The 18,214-nt window shown below is 38.8% G+C and overlaps 1 protein-coding gene across 2 annotated transcripts; it reads left to right on the plus strand.

Annotated features, from left to right (window-relative positions):
• Window positions 1–341: 341 nt before the first annotated feature.
• On the plus strand, window positions 342–10,749 carry LOC110721910 (autophagy-related protein 18b-like). Of its 2 annotated transcripts, XM_021901143.1 has the most exons (12): window positions 342–816; window positions 920–993; window positions 1,551–1,624; window positions 1,760–1,869; window positions 2,647–2,738; window positions 3,963–4,075; window positions 4,529–4,582; window positions 5,539–5,658; window positions 7,726–7,871; window positions 8,987–9,091; window positions 9,871–9,936; window positions 10,223–10,749. In XM_021901143.1, the coding sequence occupies exons 1-12, from the start codon at window positions 758–760 to the stop codon at window positions 10,362–10,364; spliced, it is 1,155 nt and encodes a 384-aa protein (XP_021756835.1). In that variant the 5' UTR covers window positions 342–757; the 3' UTR covers window positions 10,365–10,749. The 2 variants fall into 2 exon arrangements, with proteins under 2 accessions (XP_021756835.1, XP_021756836.1); XM_021901144.1 differs by lacking the exon at window positions 4,529–4,582 and having other exon boundaries at window positions 347–816.
• Window positions 10,750–18,214: the final 7,465 nt, after the last annotated feature.

An 18,214-nucleotide genomic window follows, 5' to 3' on the forward strand; every position in this document is an offset into this window, starting at 1 on the left:
AAAAAATAATTCATAATATTTTTTTTTTTTTAAAAAATTACTCATAATATTAAAAAAAACATTATGCATTATTCCCAAAAAAAAATAAAATAAAAAAATTAGGCATACTTTAAATAAATCCATCCGGTCCAAAACGGTTTTGGATTGGATTGAGACTAAAAATAGACAGGTCCTCTTCAATTTTGAATTGGATTGGATTGGATCGGAGACTAAAAATAGACATGTCCTCTTCGGTTTACGGTGCGATCCAGTCCATCTTTTTGGCCCGAAACAATTTTTAATCACTACTAATTGTTGTTGATTTGTTTCTGATTCTACGAAGAAAAATACGACTAAAGGGGCATCGTCTTAGCCGAACGTTGCCCGAGATGTGATCTAAACTCTGCCTGCACAAATAACCAATTGAGCTACTTGTACTTTAGTTTAGGCATACGAGTAGTATAAATAATGTTTCTATTTGAAGTCAAAATCATCACTTTTTTACACCAACTATTTATTTCTGATTTATTTCACAACCCAGAATCTTCCTCATTCATTCACCTCTTAATTTGTGTAATCTGTGATCCCACAATTTAATTCAATTTAATTTGTGCTCACAATTTCTAACTATGGCCAATGAGCTATGATCATTCCCAAATCTCTCCTCTTGTTTTAATCAATTACCTTTTCTTTTCTGATTCTGGGTTTCAGTATTCTATAATTCAATTAAATTACCCAAAATTCTTAATCAAGTTCTCTTCTTTATGTAATTCTGACAATGACAAACCAAAATTCATCATACCCAATTCTCTGCGCTTCTTTCAATCAGGATTACAGGTTATTTTAATTCTGGGTTTTTCAGTTTTATACTTTGATTTGTAAAATTTGTCTTTCAAAATTAATGGCTTTTTTTTTCCTATTTATTTTGGATTATATGAAGTTGCTTTGCTGTGGGGACGAAGCTTGGGTTCAAAATATTTGATGCTGAAACTCTCAGGCTGTGCTACCAAAAGGGTAAATTCTTATCTTTGTAGTTTATTAATCTTAGATATTTTTAAATTTCAGAATTATTGGCACTATTAGTTTAATTTATGTGTTGTAAATTGATATGATTGGCAAAATATTTAATTGAATTCTGCTGCTGCTGAATTCAGCATCTTGTTTTTTTGAGACCGAATTCAGCAACTTATTTAAATAATAATGATGATAATAATGATACTTTTAATGGAGATGTTGCTATTGGTACAGTCTCGGTTCGTAGGCGGCCTTACCCATCATGAAGAATTGGCCTAACATTACTTATCCAATATGAAAACCGAACTTTCACCCTTATCTGCTGAATGTTTGTAACATAGTATAGAATGTAGAATTGGCGAAATCAAAATTTTAAAATTTTATGCATTGAGTATGATATTGGAGTAAGAGGAACATGGCTTTTTTTAGTTTACTTATGTTAGTTTTGGGGTGAAAGGTTCTGATGTTAGAGGGTTGGGTTGTCGAGGTTTATTTCTGATGATCAAGAGATGTTAGCTTAGCTCTAGTCTTATGAGATCATGTTTCTATTTTTCTAGATATTGGTGCTTTCGGCATTGTTGAAATGCGCTTCAGTTCGAGTCTTCTTGCCATTGTTGGAGCTGGTGAACAGGTTATTTCCATTGAATTTTGACATAGATGATATTAGCTCTTTTACTAAGTTGATGACCTATCAGTCTGCCAGTCTGTTAGCTGCTTTGTGTAATTCTAATTAGGTGGTTCATTTGTTTCCTTTGGGTGCACTCAGCCAGCTCTATCTCCACGCCGCCTTTGTTTGTTTAATACTACAACTGGAGCTCCTCTTCAAGAACTAAATTTCTTGACTTCAGTTCTTGCTATTCGTTTAAATAAGCTTAGGTGAGTAACCTGAACTTTTTCTAAGCTTTAACTCTTTTGAAATTTGGGCGAGAATTTCCTTTTCTTCCATCTCCTCCCTCTCAAAGGCTATGGATGCAAGATATAGAACTTTGCAAAGATGATGAGTAATTTTATGTTCATCACTTATCCAACATAAACACACTATTTTGGTTTAGAGCTCAAGTTGCCTTTAAAAATAATTGCAGCTACCATAAAAGACTAAGGACTGGGAGCTATTTGCTATTTTGAAAGCCGATATTTGTTTGTGCATGTATTTGTTGACAAATGTATGATGAGAGAAACCCATCGACTAAATAACTTTTTTTCTTATTTTTCATGATTGTTTCTTTTCCCCTAAATGTATGTTAAGGAAGACTATGTCCAACAGATTATGTTGGTGTGCTTCTGTCTTGGTTATTGTGCCATTTGGTCCTGTAGACTTTATGTAGTGGCATTATGGTAATGTTGATATATAGACTACTTCAGTGTTTCCTATTACAATTGTTCAGGCTCTATACACCCTTATCTTTTGGTTCTTTGACCCTTTAGTTCCTTAACATTCCCTTGTTTTTGTTGTTTGTTAGAAGTTTCATGTGTTTCCTGCTATTCTAAGTCTATTGTACCTTGGGGGCCAATGAATGCATTACTTGTATATGTAGCCAAAATGAATGCATTTTATCTTTGTTGTTTATTCCAGTAACCATTAAAAGACTTTTTAATGCTAAAATCCAGTGTTCTGTACTCATATTTCTTTTGCTTATGTATCATATACTGCAGACTGATTGTTCTATTGCAAGACAAGGTGTTCATATACGATATCAATAGTCTTGCAATTTTAAGTGTACTTGATACTGTGCCAAATCCAAAAGGTATTTGATCTGATGATCTATTCTATTTCTGATTTATTGCTACCAAAGATCCATAATTTGTCTTAGATATGCAGTAAAATGTAATGTGATATGATATGATATGATTAACCCAATATGTGTCTCACAAGCATGCTGGGATTCTCTAAGTAAGGATATTGCATAGAACTCTTAGCATCAAGCTGAAGAGACACTATTGACCAAGAGCGGTTAACCTAGGCAACATCTTAAAATATAGAACTTCCATGGATATGTTCTTATCCCCTTTTCCCCAAAACTATATAAACTATTAACTCCCTCTTGCTCTAAATACTGAGCTACTTTTAAATTCAAGCTCACAATATTGCTATTTGTACATTTTAGTTTGGTAAGTCAATTGGGAGAGAGGCAGTAAAGAAACAAAAAAAGACCTTAGCCAAGATGTGAACATTTACCTTGGCTATTCATTCTATCTATATTTTGTTTAATATCCTTTGCCTGTGGTGGGTAGTCATCTCTTTTCATATTTCAGTCCTTTTTTGTTTGTTTATTTTTTTATTTTTTTTCTACCTCCAATTTGGCTAGGTTATGTCAATGGCCCCACTTATGGGATTGAGGCTTTGATTGATTGATTGATTGATTGATGTCAATGACCAATAAAGCGTGAAATGTAACTCACAAGTCACAACACTTTATTTGTGTGTAGTTTTTGAAAGGCTTGTGGGTAGTACATGGAAATGAATAAACTAATGTACAAGTAAAGTAAATGGGGGTGTTTTTATTTGTTTGCATGAGACACAAACAATATAAAGTTAATGCAAGTAGGGTTAGTGAAAGAGAGAAGCATTAAATTAATAGTAGTCCCATGCCAAAATAGGAAGTGATGCAGTTTTTGGAAGCAGACAAACAAAACAAGTGTTGCAAGTATATTTGGAATGGGGGAGTATATCTTTCTGAAAATGGTTTAATAATGTCACTTGAAGATAATCCTTCCCGGTTCCGAAGACTAAAGTAAATTGTCAGGGTTGTTGATATTTGGAAGCGATTAAAGTACAAGACGAAGTATACTGACTTGTCTAGTTTTGTGACTAGTGTCAATGGATTTTTCCTTTTTTACTTTCTAGTGTTTTTTTTTTTTTTTTTTTTTTTTTCCTTTTCATTTGGAAAGGGTATCTGTCAATCTGTGTGCTACAATAGAACTTTTCAGAGTTTATTACGCAGTCTAATATTTGAACTCTCTCATTTTAGGCCTTTCCGCATTCTCCCATATCTTGGATGCTTGCTTCTTGGCTCTTCCAGCAAGTACAACCAAAGGATCCATGCTAGTTTACGATGTTATGGAGCTCCAATCCCTGTGTGAGGTTGGTAAATTCACATAAATTTTTCTGTTACTATCTGATTCAGATAAGAAATGGAGGATTTGCTTATTTAATTGCTTGCTTATTTGAATGATTTTTTTTTTTTTATTTTTTTTTATTTTTTTATATATATATATATGATCCTTGTCCAGCATGTTGTGAAGATACCTGACTGAAGTATAGGTGTATTTTGACCGCTCTAATTGACTGAGGTGAAGATTGTTATGGAACTGCTTATGAAAACCTTGTCTATACACTGCAACTTTTATGAATGATAATGATGCCTCTCAAAGCTAGGATTTGTTTTATGTAAAATTGGGAAGATTTACGGAAGTCCAACAAAAGCCTTGATTATCATTATAAATTTTCTTTTTATTTATTCTATTATGATAGAAAACGAGATACATGAATCTCTTGAATTCTGTTGCTCATTAGACTTTCTCCTCTTGAAAATAGGCAATAACAAAAAAGGGAAAAGGAAAATTGAACAAGATCACATTCTTATCCGCTGTGAGTATTGCTTTTATGCTTTATACCTTCCTGTTCCTACTCTGGCTTCTAAAGTCGTTATCCCCATAATGTGAAATACCTAACATATACAAACTAAATTCTAGTACTGCAAATTTCTGTTCAAAAATTAACCTCACCGTGAAGTGTTTTCCTTCAGAGTCTCAACTATTTGTGAAATCAATATTATGATTATTATCCATAGCTATCTATCGTAATCCCTCCCCCTCCCCTGAAATTACACAATTTGCATTTGGATATATTTGTGCATGCATCTAACGATAAAATCTCAAGGTTGGTCTTATGAAGAAGATTTAAGTCATTGTGTAGTTTAAGTATAGGACTATTTTTCAGCCATTTACCACATCACAAACCTAATAGAATTCCAACATTTCCTGCCCATAGTTGGCATTTGCCATATTTTATAAATCTTCTTGACTTGTTCTGACTACTTTCTTCCACTCATATGGGGAAAGGCTGATAGGACCCTATGAAATTTTCTTTCTCAGCTATCTTTTTCCTTGTTGTGTAGAATGTTTGGTTGAGAAATGCACAAAAATGTACTCATGGGAGAGCTGAGATCTCCTCTTTGAAATAAGATTAGACATTAATTGTATCTAAATTGATCAGTTTGTAAAACACTAATGGTGCTACATAGCATCTAGACTTGCTGGATGACAGTATAAAGAGCTCTTGAATGATTCATTAGCAACACTGAAAAGGATAACTGCATGAAAATTCTTACAAAGTATAATTTTCTCTGTAATTTTAATTTCTGCCAGTTCTCGTGTCATCTCAACTATCTGTTGCTTTCCTTGTGTGGCTGCTTCTTTCTGTTGTATGTCTTCTTTCATAATAATGTAGAATAGTAGACTAAAAATGTAGAATAATAATGTTAGCATGAGCTGTGAAGTTTTAAATCTTTGGTTTTGTTCTAATTAAGATATTGTTTGGTACAGATAGATGCTCATCTTTCACCCTTGGCTGCAATGGTCTTTTCTTCTAATGGAACATACCTAGCGACAGCATCAGAGCAAGGAACCATGGTTAGAGTACATACAGTACCTGAAGGAACTAAGGTAACTTTTATCTAGTTCCAAGGATCAATTTTGGAAAAGGTCCTTATCTTTGCCAATTCATGTCATATGGCTGTCACATTCAACATTGTGCTTTATAATATTATCACTGTGTATCGTGTTACTAACATTCATCATCTTCCCTTTGAAGTAATGTGTGTCTGTTTTTGGGAGTTGGGATAATATAATCGTTGTAAATGTTATCCATTTTATGGAAACTGGCAGGCCACAATTCACCCTCTCTCATTTGCTCACATCTTTACACTCCTTGACACTGTTGCACCTCTGTTGTACCTTACCATTGCTGTTGGGTTGTAAATACTTCCTGGTGGTGCTTTCAGCTGTAATGAGCGACCTAGGTAAGGGGCATTAGGAGTAGCATATTATATTGTTAGTAGTCATTAGATTTAGTATAAATAAGGGAGAGTAGGCATAGAGAAAAGGCATCCAGAATATTTCAATTCTTATTTTGTTAGCTTTGGGAGAGGGTCAAGTCTCGAATACTTGAAAATTATCTTTAACTTATTGTAGTTACAGCTTTCATAATCAATCTCTTTAGAATCATCTGTATGCTGGTTCATTACCAATGGTATCATTACAATCTAATGTTGCATTCAGCCTCCTCTTCATAGGCAAAATACTTTAGCAGCTTACTGTGTTAGATCCAAAACAATATCTATAGTTCTGAAATACTCTTGAAGTTCATCCTGGCCGAGCTCTGACTTTGATTAGTCAATCCTTCTTAAATATTCCATCTTTTTCTATCTACTTGAATTTTCCTCTTTAAACCGAGACAAAAATTTTAAGATACAGTTGTAAACAAGTATAAACCTTTTTCCTGTTCATTAAAAGCATCTTACTCTGCTCAACTTTTTATGCAGTCCCACTCTTTGTTGTCAAACACAATTTGTCTTTTGCTACAAAACTTGATTTGATTTGGCTCATGCTGCATGTTTCTCAGACAGCATTGGAACTGTTTTCTAACCATAGAGAACATACTCTTCCCTGATGTTTGTGTGAGCCCTCCTCATCTTATAAGGGTTGGATCCTTGAGTTTCAACTTTTTGTTCTCCTGTTATGTTGTCTCTGTGAAATCTAGTGCTTCTATGTGTGAAAATTTTTGTATGTTAGTACTTGAAGAGGACAAAGTAAGATGATGTGTGGAACTGGTTTTTACCGTCTTGGAGATCCAAATAACCTCTCTCTAAAAGTTTTCATCCAGTATTCTCCATTGATGAAGTCTTGAGAGGAAAGAATTAAATCTTCTGACCAGGCCAGTTAAGGCTCTCTAACTGACCTGGTAGTATGTACTTCGTATGATTTTGCATCGATGATGTCTTGAGAGGAAAGAATTAAATCTTCTGACCAGGTCAGTTAAGGCTGTCTAACTGACCTGGTTAAGTATGTACTTCGTATGATTTTGCTTCATGGATTTTGTGTATGATCCAGTTTTTGATCTGGGCCTAAAGGCCCTTAACTGAGGTAATATATCCTTTTAGGTGGGCTAGGCCACTATCCACCACTCCAAGGAAGGGAAACTTGAACATCCATATTACTTGATTGTTAACCTCAGACTCTCCAATAGGTGTCAATCTGGTAACATAAGTTACAATGAGAGTGCAAATTCATTAGGATTTTGCCTAGCTTATTATGATCATATTTTTTGGTTTGAGTATGTTGTTTTGAAAAAGAAAGAATATAACTGGGTAAATGTAATTGAAATTCCATTCAGCTAATACCCTGAATTTGACAGCAAACTAGAAACTTGCAACTTCCCAGGCTTCTTATGTAATAGTAATGCATGCTTTTCATTTATCCATGTTCTGTCACTTTTTGGGCTCCCCATGTATACTGAACGGGTTATTTTTGATGAGAAATTGTGCATGTGTGAAAGACATTTCAACAGCTATCACCATTGATATGAAAATTTTTGTGCTTGTGTGATAATATGTTTCAAGGATGATATTAATTCTTTCTGTTGTGTCAAAGGCAAACCTCAAACCTTTTTCACATTTTCAGATAATACTCAGTATAAATCTTTTTGCCTAACCTAATTATTTTTCTTGTCAGTGTTTCAGTTTTCGTAGGGGAGCCTATCCATCCACAATTTTCTCCTTGTCCTTTGGTTCGTTTGTGCAGCTCCCTGAATTTCTTGCCGCCATAAGTTCCTCTGGTTCTCTTCACTTATTCATACTTGGAGCTGCCTCTAATCAAAGGTAGATTGAAATGACTTTTTCTTCTTTTGTTGCTTAATTCATCATTTCTTTGTTTTCGGTGCTCAAACTGTTTTGCTTTTCAATTGGTGTCTTTATTTTTATTCTAGTGACAGCTCTATCCAAATTCTAGATTTTTCTATTGCTCAATCATTGGGGTTGCAAATGTTTGGACAGTTTTTACCACATTACATTGTTTAAGTCACTGTTGCGGCGTCGACATAATTTTCTTGTTTATTGAAACCCAAGTATTTCATCCTCCTGAATGTAGGCTTTGTTTAAAGGTCACTCAGTGCTTTTGTAGTGATTGAGTTGTATATACTGTTCTGTCTGCTATGAAGTTTGTGCAGCTTGTGTGTTGCTTTTCATCTTATTGACTTCTCTTTAGGGTGAACACAAACAGAAAAACTTCCAGTAGTATGGAGTCCACTAGGGTAGCCTCATTTACTAAATGATGTCATTCTGGAGAACAAATGGAACATGTTAGCACTGAATTTCTTTCATTCCCCCCAATCATTCCTCTTTATACCCTTGTACTCCGCATTAGGGTTCTTTTCCTCGATTCCCTATGTGCACATGCACATGTTTTAGTGTGTCTTGGAGGGGATGGAAGAAGGGTGAAAGGAGCTTTTTGATGTCCAAGTTAGATTTACGGTTCTGCTTATGTAAAAGACTACTAGTTTAGAGAGAGGAGTTTTATTGGTTTGAAAAAATTAGTTGGTTAGGATTAGCTTGGAGAGGAAGGTAGAGAGTTTTAGTTAAAAGGTGAGCAAGGGAAGGAAGTCAGAAAATATCTATATAAGAGATCAGTGAGAGGAAATGTAATTAGAAAATTGCTAAGTAAATTAAATTTTGCATCAGTTTGTCTCCAAAGAAGGGAGTGTCCAACCACTCAAGGGACTGGGATAATAAATCCCATTCGATAATTTAATTGCATTAAAATACAATTAACTATCAAATTTCCCCCAAATTCTCTTCTTCCTCGTTTCTACATTACTAATATTTTGTTCAGTTACAAAGTACGAAGCATTATATTATGATTTATTTTACTGGATATTCCTGTATGTGGCTTATAATATACACTATCCCTTTTTTTATTTGATGTTTGCTGTGTTCAGGGGTAAAAATTCAAGTAGTTTTATTGGTGGAATGATTCCTAGCTCAATTTTGGATCCAGCTCATCATCATGTTCTTCACAACGCAGTTGTTGAAGGAGTCAAAAGGTGAACATTTAGTATGACATATTCTGGTATATTGTTTTGTTTATCTGCTGTATTAATTGTTTTATTTTTTGTGCAATGTATTTTGGTCTTAGGTAATTTATTAGATTAGTTTGGTGCTGGAAAAATCTTGAACGTGGGTGTTTGAAAGAGATAAAAACACTAAAGAGACTAACATGTGTCCGCTAATTGTAAAGTGTGAGAATACCTTTGGTTCTCATCATTCCTTTTTTGAATATTTATAAACTACCTATATTGTATTTCACTTAACCTCAGAATTGTTTTGTCCTAGCACTCAGCTCATAAGCACGTTGCTCTGATTGAATTGCATTTACAAATATAGCAAAATAGCTTATTGGCAGAAAGGATGGCAATCATTAGTCAAGAAACTAGTGGTTTGTTATGAACTTGAATCAAAAGAGCTAGAGAAATCTGCTTCACTTTTAACTTTTTAAGGGCATAATAAGGTTTCAAATAGCTGCTTGAGTCATATCACTTACCCAATTTTCAGATTGTATGGGATCGGGCTGAAAGGAGATGAACTAAATTTTTGTTGGCAAAGCCAACTTCTTGGATCATGGGCAGTCAGGCCACAACATTGCTTAATTAGAATAGGCATGTTCTCTGGTACAAGTTAGAAATTAACATTCATCTTAACACCTGAACAAATTTGCTGACTTGTCATTTTCATCTCTAATCCCTCCATTCGTGGATGTTCTGCATGCATTATAAGTTATTCTATTTCCTGTATGAAAATATTCTCAAGTTAGTGTATTTTGCAGTTATGCTGTGATACGCAAAGTGGAGAAGATTTCCGATGCTTCTGGCTCTGGAACTTTCTGTTTCAGGTGAGTTAGATGAGTCAATTCTTTAAAATTGACCTGTCTGTTTCTCTATTACCGTACTTTTAATCTTGACTAACAGCTGTGAATGAAGTTCTGATTTCTGTAATATACGGAGTAACAACTAACAGCTTCATGGAACTTGAGGATTGCTACACTCCGTACCAAATAAACCTCAATTTTTGGTAGCAGACTTTAAAAGATCTTGGCTGAAATATACAACATTTTGGTGTGATGAATATCTTTCTCCAGCTATTATCTACCTCACTTTCATATCTTTTTGACATGGCAGGGCCACTGTTTCTGTTGTTACTTATGATGGATACTTCCGAGAATACATATTCAATATCAACCATAAGAACGAGTCCTCATGGACATTGGAGCGAGAGTACAATCTGTTGACTGCAATTTCTGATATTACTACTCGCTCATGAACCTTCTTTGGCGCTTCCCTTAACTGTTTCTGATTGTAAAGTGATCATACAAGTGATACAACTCGCTCACTGTTAATGTTGAATCGCCGACCTCTTTAACCTATGCACATGCCATGTTTGTGCTTTTATCTGTCTGTCTGTCTGTCACTGCTATCATACTGTTGCGTGCAACTGAGGAATCTGATTGGTAAGGGCGACTGATTTTGCTGCTCCAGCTTCACTTGTAAAAAGTTCTGATGATTGATTATGGTAAAATTTCTACTCAAATGGAATAATATATGCTCTTTTTGTCCCATGTTTCATCTCCAATTCCTGTGTGAGGGCACATAAAATTCTGTTAATATCTTATTCAGATAATAAATGGAGAATTTGTTTATTTAATTAATTGCTGGCTGATTTGGAGAAATGTTTTCAGTTAAATTTCTTCTTCATTAAAATGCATTTGTGAAAATATCTTACTGAAGTATAGGTGTATTTTGATCTCTCTAATCAACGAAGATTGCTATGGAACTGCTAATGAAAATTGGAACCTTGTTTATACTCTTTAAAGTTTATAGTATGATAATGATGCCTCTCAAAGTTGGGATTTTTTGTACACACTGCTATTTCTGTTATTCGTACCGGCTCATGAACCTTTTTGGTGCTTCTCTTAACTGTTTAGATTATAGAGTGATCATACAACTCATTCACTGTTACTTTTCATTAGGTTGCCCTCTTTAAACAACCTATGCACTTGCAATGTTCGTGCTAAATGTCCGTCGCTGCTATCTTCTTGCTGTGTGCATCTGATCTGAGAGCTTTGATTAGTAGGGGTGGTTGACTACCCGCTCCGGTAAACTTACTAGTAAAATGGCATAAGGTTCAATGTTTCTGTACAGCAGTTAAGTGTACAATGTACGTCATACTGGTGTTGCTTCCAGGTTGCTGTACTACTCGTAGAGTCGTAGGTATTTTACTGGATGTTTCTGCTCATTCAAGTACCCTTTCCGGTCTTTACATTACTTGTATATAACAAAATGATGTCGAGAGCTTTTCTTCCTCCCCTTAGAGCTACTACATTTTTTAGGGATTTGTTAAACATTGCCCACAAATTACTACATAAAGCCCACAAAATTCACTTGGTTTCCCAAAATTGCCCTTGACCTTAAAAAAAAAAACACTCACACTCTCATCACTCACACTCTCATCACTCACACTCTCATTGCTCATCTTCTTTCAACCTCTCTAAAAAAAAAAAATTTCAAAATAACGGCAATGTCGAGGCGGCAAGGCAAGGAAGTGGCGGCGGCGGCGGAGGGAAGGATGTCCCAAGGAGGAAAGGTATATTTTGTTTAAAAAAAAAAAAAAAAAAAGGGGGAAAACCGCCGTGAACGCGGTGGGGCGCCCTGGCTGGACGCCCCAGCCAGCGGTGGTGGCGCCAGATTCAGACGCCGCCACCAGTTGGCTGGCGCCTGGGCTGGACGCCACCGCCACGGTTGTGGCGTTTATTCTAGGCGCCGCAGCCGTGGTTGTGGCGTCCAGCCCAGGCGCCAGCCAACTGGTGGCGGCGTCTGCATCTGGCGCCACCACCGCCGGCTGGGCGTCCAGCCAAGGCGCCCCCCCCCCAATTTTTATTTATTTTTTATTTTTTAAAAAAATTGTTTTTAATTTTTTTTTTTTTTGTAATATAATTTTGAATTGTTTTTATATTTTGTTGTTTATTTTTATAAATTTTTTCAATTTCGTTGTATTTTTTCTACGTTTATATTTTGTTTACAATTATTTGTATGTTTTTAGTTTATTTGATTTGCGATGATGATTATTTATCGTATAAATTTTTGTATGTTTATATATTTTAAAATTTTGTGTAGGGTCGTCATGGTGGGGGGAAGAATATAGAGCTTCTTAGTAGAAGTTATTCAGTGGAGAGGTCGGGGCATAGACATGTCAGATCCCGTGGTATTTCGGCCTCAGTTTGTAGAGAACGGATCCACCGTCGGGATGACGATGACGATGATGATGCTGAGGAGGGTGACCAGGAGGAGGAGCAGGAGGAGGGCGCAGATGAGGATGAGGATGTGGACGATGGCAGTGGACCGTATGATGATTACGGTCCATTCAGTCAGAGGGTTGATGACATGTACGAGACGCATATGGTGGAGGTGCGTAAGGGTAGGGGTGGTAGGTTTGTTAGTAGATCTGGCACATCATCTGCGTCCACTGTATCTGGGGCAAGCAGGAAACGGTCGAGGGCGGGTAATGATTCTTGGGTTGTTAGGAGTGAGGTGCCCGGTGGGCCTGTTGACGGGAGTGTGATTCCTAGCTTTCTAGGACACATAGCTGCCCGTATTTGGGAGGACCAGGAGAGGCCTTCAGTTACGGGGTTGTTGAAATGTCATACCCGGGAAAAGACTTGTAGCTTTTTGCGTACATGGGCTGAGGCCTGGCCGGCGGAGAGCGAGATGTTCGAGCGACTGGAGGGCACTGGGGTGAAGCACGTTCCTGCCACCATGCACGATAAGATTGACAGTACGCTGATCACGGCTTTCATTGAGCGATGGCAGTCGGATACAAACTCTTTTCACCTTCCGTTCGGTGAGATGACGATCATGTTACATGACGTCGAGGTCATTCTGGGGATTCGTGTTGAGGGTAAACGACTTTGTGCTGTGGCTGATGCGGATCAGACAGATTCGCTGGCGGAGCTGTTGGCGGTGGACAGGGCTGCACTGTACACCGAGGCGCTAGGTGTTTGGGAACACGGAGGTGTGAAGATCGCATCCGTGTTGCAGCGGTGTTTGTACCCGAGTGCACGTAGGACGCCCGACGCACAGCTGAGTGCTTATGTTTTTCTACTCCTCGGATGTACCTTGTTTCCGGATAAGAGCGGCGGAAACAAGCTCAGGCCACGCGACATCGTAGAGGCGTGTGACCCCGACAGTGTAGGCCAGTTTTCCTGGGGATCGGCTACGTTGGCGTATTTGTATCGCCAACTAGGATTTGCGAGTCGGGCTGACGGGGCAGGTATCACTGGGTGTCTGACTCTATTGCAGACTTGGATATACGAGTACTTTCCTGCATTGCGACCACATCGTGACCCAGTTCCTATTGATGAGGGGATGCCGCGTGCTTGTGCGTGGAGTCCGCGCTCGGAGAAGAAGTCCGTTGACCGCCTCCGATCGATACGGTTATTGCTGAACAGGCTGTCCCCCTTAGAGGTAACGTTTATTTATAGAGGTAACGTTTATTTATAGAGTCTACATTTTATTATTTGCACATATTATATTCATGTTATTAAATTTTATATGTTGTAATTGTACAGGTGAACTGGATGCCTTTCGGCCCGAACCCTAGTGTTAGGGTACCCAGGACCCTGTACACGGGACTCATTCAGTATCGTGACATCGTCGAGGCGTACATGCCCCAGCGTTGTCTTCGCCAGCTTGGATTTGTCCAAGTTGTCCCTCCTCCCCCGGCGTGCCCGATGAAGGCGGTCCGACCTGCATCGTCGAGGGAGTACGTCGTGGAATGGCCGGATATCATGACCGGGACGTGGGACCAGTTTCCGATGGTGGCCCGCTTATGGACAGCGGAGTTGCAGCGGCCGCCCTCTGGGGTTACTCCCATGTGTGACCATTACTACATGGAATGGTTCAACCGGTATTCGCACTCGAGGTTGATCGCTGATCTCGACCACAGCGATGATGATTATGTGCCACCGCCTACTGCCACGGAAGCGGTATGTCTTTTATTATATTTATCGTTGTCTTTTAATTAAGTTTTATTTGTTATTGTATTTCATCTTCTGTTTTTTGTTGTATGCAGTGGATGGGAAAGATAATGCAAGACGTTCAGAAACTCTCTCTTGAGAAGGACAGCATGAGTGCAACAGGGAGAGCTGTTGTTGATAGTCTGGAACAGACCCTTGCGCAGTGGGAGTCGTCGTCGAGGAGGGATTACTGATGGTTATTGTATTTTATTTATAGAGCATTATGTTGGACATTATGTTGTAAAATTGTAACATTTTAGATTGTTCTTTTAGCTTCCAACTTAAACATATTATCAGTGCTGTTTTTAAATTTTGATATAAACGTTCGTGGATCCGCGCAACTTACCCATGCAACATATAGAATGCAGTAAGCAATACAATATAAAATATTAATGTTCTCATTAAAAGAGCAACGTACAAATAAGATTACAAATAAAGAATGTAAACAAGAAAAACTAAAATGCAGCTAGGGTGTTCCATTCGTGGATCCGGTCATTATATAGCGCATCCCAACCCTCTACGCTCGCTGTGCGAATGTTGTACCACCGAGGTATAATCGGTGGCACCGGAAAATCGGTTGACATGTCTAGTCGGATGAAATGTCTTATGACGACCCAAGAAACGCAATAGCTAGCTCTCTGACCGGTGTGGTGACAGTCTCACGCGACCGCCAAGGGAGAACCGTGGTACAAGGATAATAAGCTTGACTATGCACTCCCAGGCCGAAATGCATGACTGCGCATTTGTAAATGTTTGCAACGGCAAACAGATCTAGGGGCGCGTCAAAATAATGATTTTCGCCGCAAGGTCCACCTCCCCACCGGATACGCCGGAGAGCGCCATCCAAGTCATCCTGGTACACATGACGATAAACATTTCGGTTAGAGGCAATTTCGCTGTACATCAACTCACGCACCAAACCGTAGTTGTCTTCGCCCATTTGAAAAACATCAGCCACGACCCGGAATCTGCAGTTACCATCTCCGATTACATCATTCCACCCTTCTAAGTACGACATGATGATCGCAGGTATCCTTTCCTTGTACGGAAACTGATCAACATCGTTTCTTCCTATTCACCATATAATTAATTATAGACAGTTAAGAAGGCAGGAGTAACACTTTAAAACTATGTGCAATAAAAACAACCAAAACGTACCAGTTCTCAGGGGCATATTCACAGACGATGAAGATTGACTACGACTAGATGACGATGTCCGACCACGAGAACGACCACGACCAAGACCACGGATATACTCAAACGCACTCCTGTTCCGCCGTTGTCGACCTCGAGGACGGTCAACTCCTTCGGGTTCCTCATAATCTAAGTTAGACGGGTGGAACATGTCATGAAGTACATGAGTTGCGTCACGAATAATAGAAGGATGGCTGGAGGACACTCGGTCTTACATCGAACGGAACTGCTCCAACTCCTCCTGTTCACGGTCGGCCGTTTGATTGTCTGCATGCTCACCAATAACAAGCGTCCTCCAGAATGAATGGACTTGATCAACATGTAACGACGCCCTTTCTTCTGTAATAACGCGGTGAATGGTGCATGCGCAAGGTAATCCATGAGTTACTGAAATAGTACACCCACACCGAGTATACACTTCGTCAGCCAAGTCCCTCACCCTGTTCAGCTCAGTGAGAATCAACCCCAAGCAGTAGTGCGACACACGACCTTGGAGAATCTTAAATATAAAATGGCTATACATCGTACCATGTCGTCGTTTGGAGTCCTCTAGAGAGTTCCTGATGTCGTTCTTCTGAGTTTCAATTGACTTGTTCAGTCTAGCGAACAGTGTATCCAAAGCAGCGGTCGATGAATCAATCCAGTCCTTGGTAGCTCTATGAGCGCTCTCAACTCTACATGTTGTAGTGTTCCCAAAATGAAGTACCTGGTTTGTCCAATATTTGACAAACTTTTCCCTGTGAGGGACCCATTGATGCATCACATAGTCCACCAGTGCCGGACACCACTGGTACGAATCCCTGAAGTTAGCCAATGCTCGCTCATACGCTTCCTCTGTGGTAGCCTGTAGGATCTTCCGCCACTTACCATTCACCAATCTCTCTGCCATTTCCAAATTCTTCTTGAAAAGGTTGTAGGCTTTCACTTTCACGCAGTTGTTGATGTGCCATGTGCACAATAAGTGGTTCGATTCGGGAAACAGCTCTGCTATGGGGGCAAAGAGACCTCCCTCACAGTCGCTGACGATGGCTGCTGGATGAACATTAGGCCCGATGTAGTTTCTCAGCTTCTCCAACACCCAATAATAACTTGGAGCCGTCTCATCCCTGATGATTGCATGACCAATCAGAAAGTTCTGGTTCGTTGGAGCCATCCCAACCATCTCAACCAGAGGGAACTTGTACTTGTTTGTCTTGTACGTTGAGTCGATCAAAATCACAAATGGCCAAGACTTGATCATATCAGCACAATCAGGATGCACAAGGAAAAGATGAGTCACCTCCGCTGTATCTTCATCAGAATCAAACCAGAATAGGTAACCACGTGATTGTGCCTGGTGTAGCAGCTGCTGTATAGGGTTCCTTCCCTCTGACCGTTCAAACCTGAGTTGCTGTCTGACGTTGTAGATGTGTCTTCGGTTTGGATGGTCTTCTGGAAATTTCTCTAACACAGATGCTAATATTTTAGCAGGCTTCACTTGAGCATCACTCATTTCTTTCACAACTAGTTTCGCAGCAGGACTTAAGCCGCTCAGTTGTCGATGACCCTCTTCATATACTATCATCTCATGGTTGTGATACCCCCATTTAGAGTAACCTATCACTTCCCAACCGTCACGACTCCGTAGTTGTCGAACCTTTACTCTGAACTCACACCCACAACCTTTCCGCTTTGTGTCAAACCGAGTGGCTGTACGAAAATCTCTTTCTTCTCTTTTGCGATAACGGTCACATCTCAAAATGCGATCCATTCTACCATCCCGTTGAGATTTATGAGTTGCTACTACCAAGCAAAATCCAGCTGCAATTGCAACCTGTTTTGCCCAATCAATCGCCTGTTGAGCTTCTTCGAATGGACCATCATGTCCAAATATCTCACTATAATCATTTCCGTCTCCACCATATTCCTGCATCAATTATATATTACAATAAATACATTTAACGGATAATACATTTAATTTCTATATTTCCACATAATTAACACAAAAAAAACATAATTATATATAATCAAACTTAATTTTTATAAAAACCCAAATTCGAATTTTCAAACTAAATTTAAAAATATACCATTTCGAATTTTCAAATTTAATTTAAAAAAAACCTATTTCGAATTTTCAAATTTAATTTACAAAAAACCCATTTCGAATTTTTTTTAAAAATCATTTTCGATTTTTTTTTTTCACAAAAAAATTAAATAAAAAACAACAACAAAATCAAAAAGGAAAAAATAAAAATTAATTATTAAAGGTGGCGTCTGCCAGGGCTGCCACAACCACTGGACTGGCGCCTGGCAGGGCCGCCTCACCCAGTGGAGTGGCGTCTGCCCAGGACGCCAGTCTGGTGGTCTGGGCGTCTGGGCTGGACGCCACTCTGGTGGTCTGGGCGTCTAGCCTAGACGCCACTCTGGTGGTTCTGGCGTCCGGCTTGGACGTCCAGGCTACGGTTTGGGCGTCCACCCTAGGCGCCGGAGCCACTACGACGGTAAACCGTGAATTTTAACGGTGACTTACCTCGTTTTCCGTCGACGACGACGTACCTCCGGCGTCCCCCGCATCTCCGGCCTGCCATCCGGTCTCCCCCGGCGAGCCAGTACGGCTCCACATTTTTTACACCGAGATTATTTCAATTTTAGCAAAAGGGCATAATGGTCAAATCATAACATATTTGTGGGCTTTATATGGTAAATTGCGGGCGATGTTTAGCGTTTCACATTTTTTAAGCTATTATTGTATGTTTCGTGACTTCTGTCCAATGCTGGATACACTAAATATTGTACTTGTATGAAGTACATTATTTTCCTTAAAACTTTATATACTTAACTCACAAGCGGTTTTTTTTTTTTTTTGCCTTTTCTTTTTCCTAGTAAGGTCTTGAAATTTTTTTTTTTTACAAATCCGTATGATAGCGTA

Source organism: Chenopodium quinoa, unplaced genomic scaffold (assembly GCF_001683475.1).
Source record: "Chenopodium quinoa cultivar QQ74 unplaced genomic scaffold, ASM168347v1, whole genome shotgun sequence".
Classification (NCBI taxonomy): Eukaryota; Viridiplantae; Streptophyta; class Magnoliopsida; order Caryophyllales; family Amaranthaceae; genus Chenopodium; species Chenopodium quinoa.

Bases quoted from the DNA above. Each gene is read 5' to 3' on its own strand.
- LOC110721910 (XM_021901143.1), top strand. From the start codon at position 758: ATGACAAACCAAAATTCATCATACCCAATTCTCTGCGCTTCTTTCAAT. The intron at 1,625-1,759 runs GTTATTTCCATT...GGGTGCACTCAG, and splicing joins TTGTTGGAGCTGGTGAACAG to CCAGCTCTATCTCCACGCCG. The intron at 1,870-2,646 runs GTGAGTAACCTG...CATATACTGCAG, and splicing joins ATTCGTTTAAATAAGCTTAG to ACTGATTGTTCTATTGCAAG.